Below are 227 nucleotides of genomic sequence, written 5' to 3' on the forward strand. Positions count from 1 at the left end.
CACACTCACTACCATCAGCAAATGATCCATACACCATGTCATCCAAAGTAATAATAATATTTTTAAAAAAGAAATCACTCAGGGTGTCCGCGTTCACAATATCCATCCGTGAAAGAACAGTCTGCACAAGTCGCATACCGGCAAAGGCTCTCAGCGACAGCGGCGTCCACCTATTCTCATCCTTCACAGCAGCGTGGAACTTCCGTACGGTATCGGACTCCGTCTTC

General features: G+C 46.7%; 1 protein-coding gene across 1 annotated transcript in view; it reads right to left on the minus strand.

Annotated features, from left to right (window-relative positions):
* Positions 1 to 176: 176 nt before the first annotated feature.
* Positions 177 to 227, minus strand: part of TM35_000661110 (putative receptor-type adenylate cyclase) — a gene marked incomplete at both ends in the record, with an annotated part of 438 nt that continues 387 nt past the window's right edge. Inside the window, one exon of the mRNA XM_029031114.1 lies at positions 177 to 227. This exon is cut by the window's right edge and continues 387 nt beyond it. Coding sequence (XP_028877598.1) covers positions 177 to 227 — 51 coding nt within the window.

The sequence above is a fragment of the Trypanosoma theileri genome, assembly GCF_002087225.1.
Source record: "Trypanosoma theileri isolate Edinburgh chromosome Unknown TM35_Tth_66_V1, whole genome shotgun sequence".
Classification (NCBI taxonomy): Eukaryota; Euglenozoa; class Kinetoplastea; order Trypanosomatida; family Trypanosomatidae; genus Trypanosoma; species Trypanosoma theileri.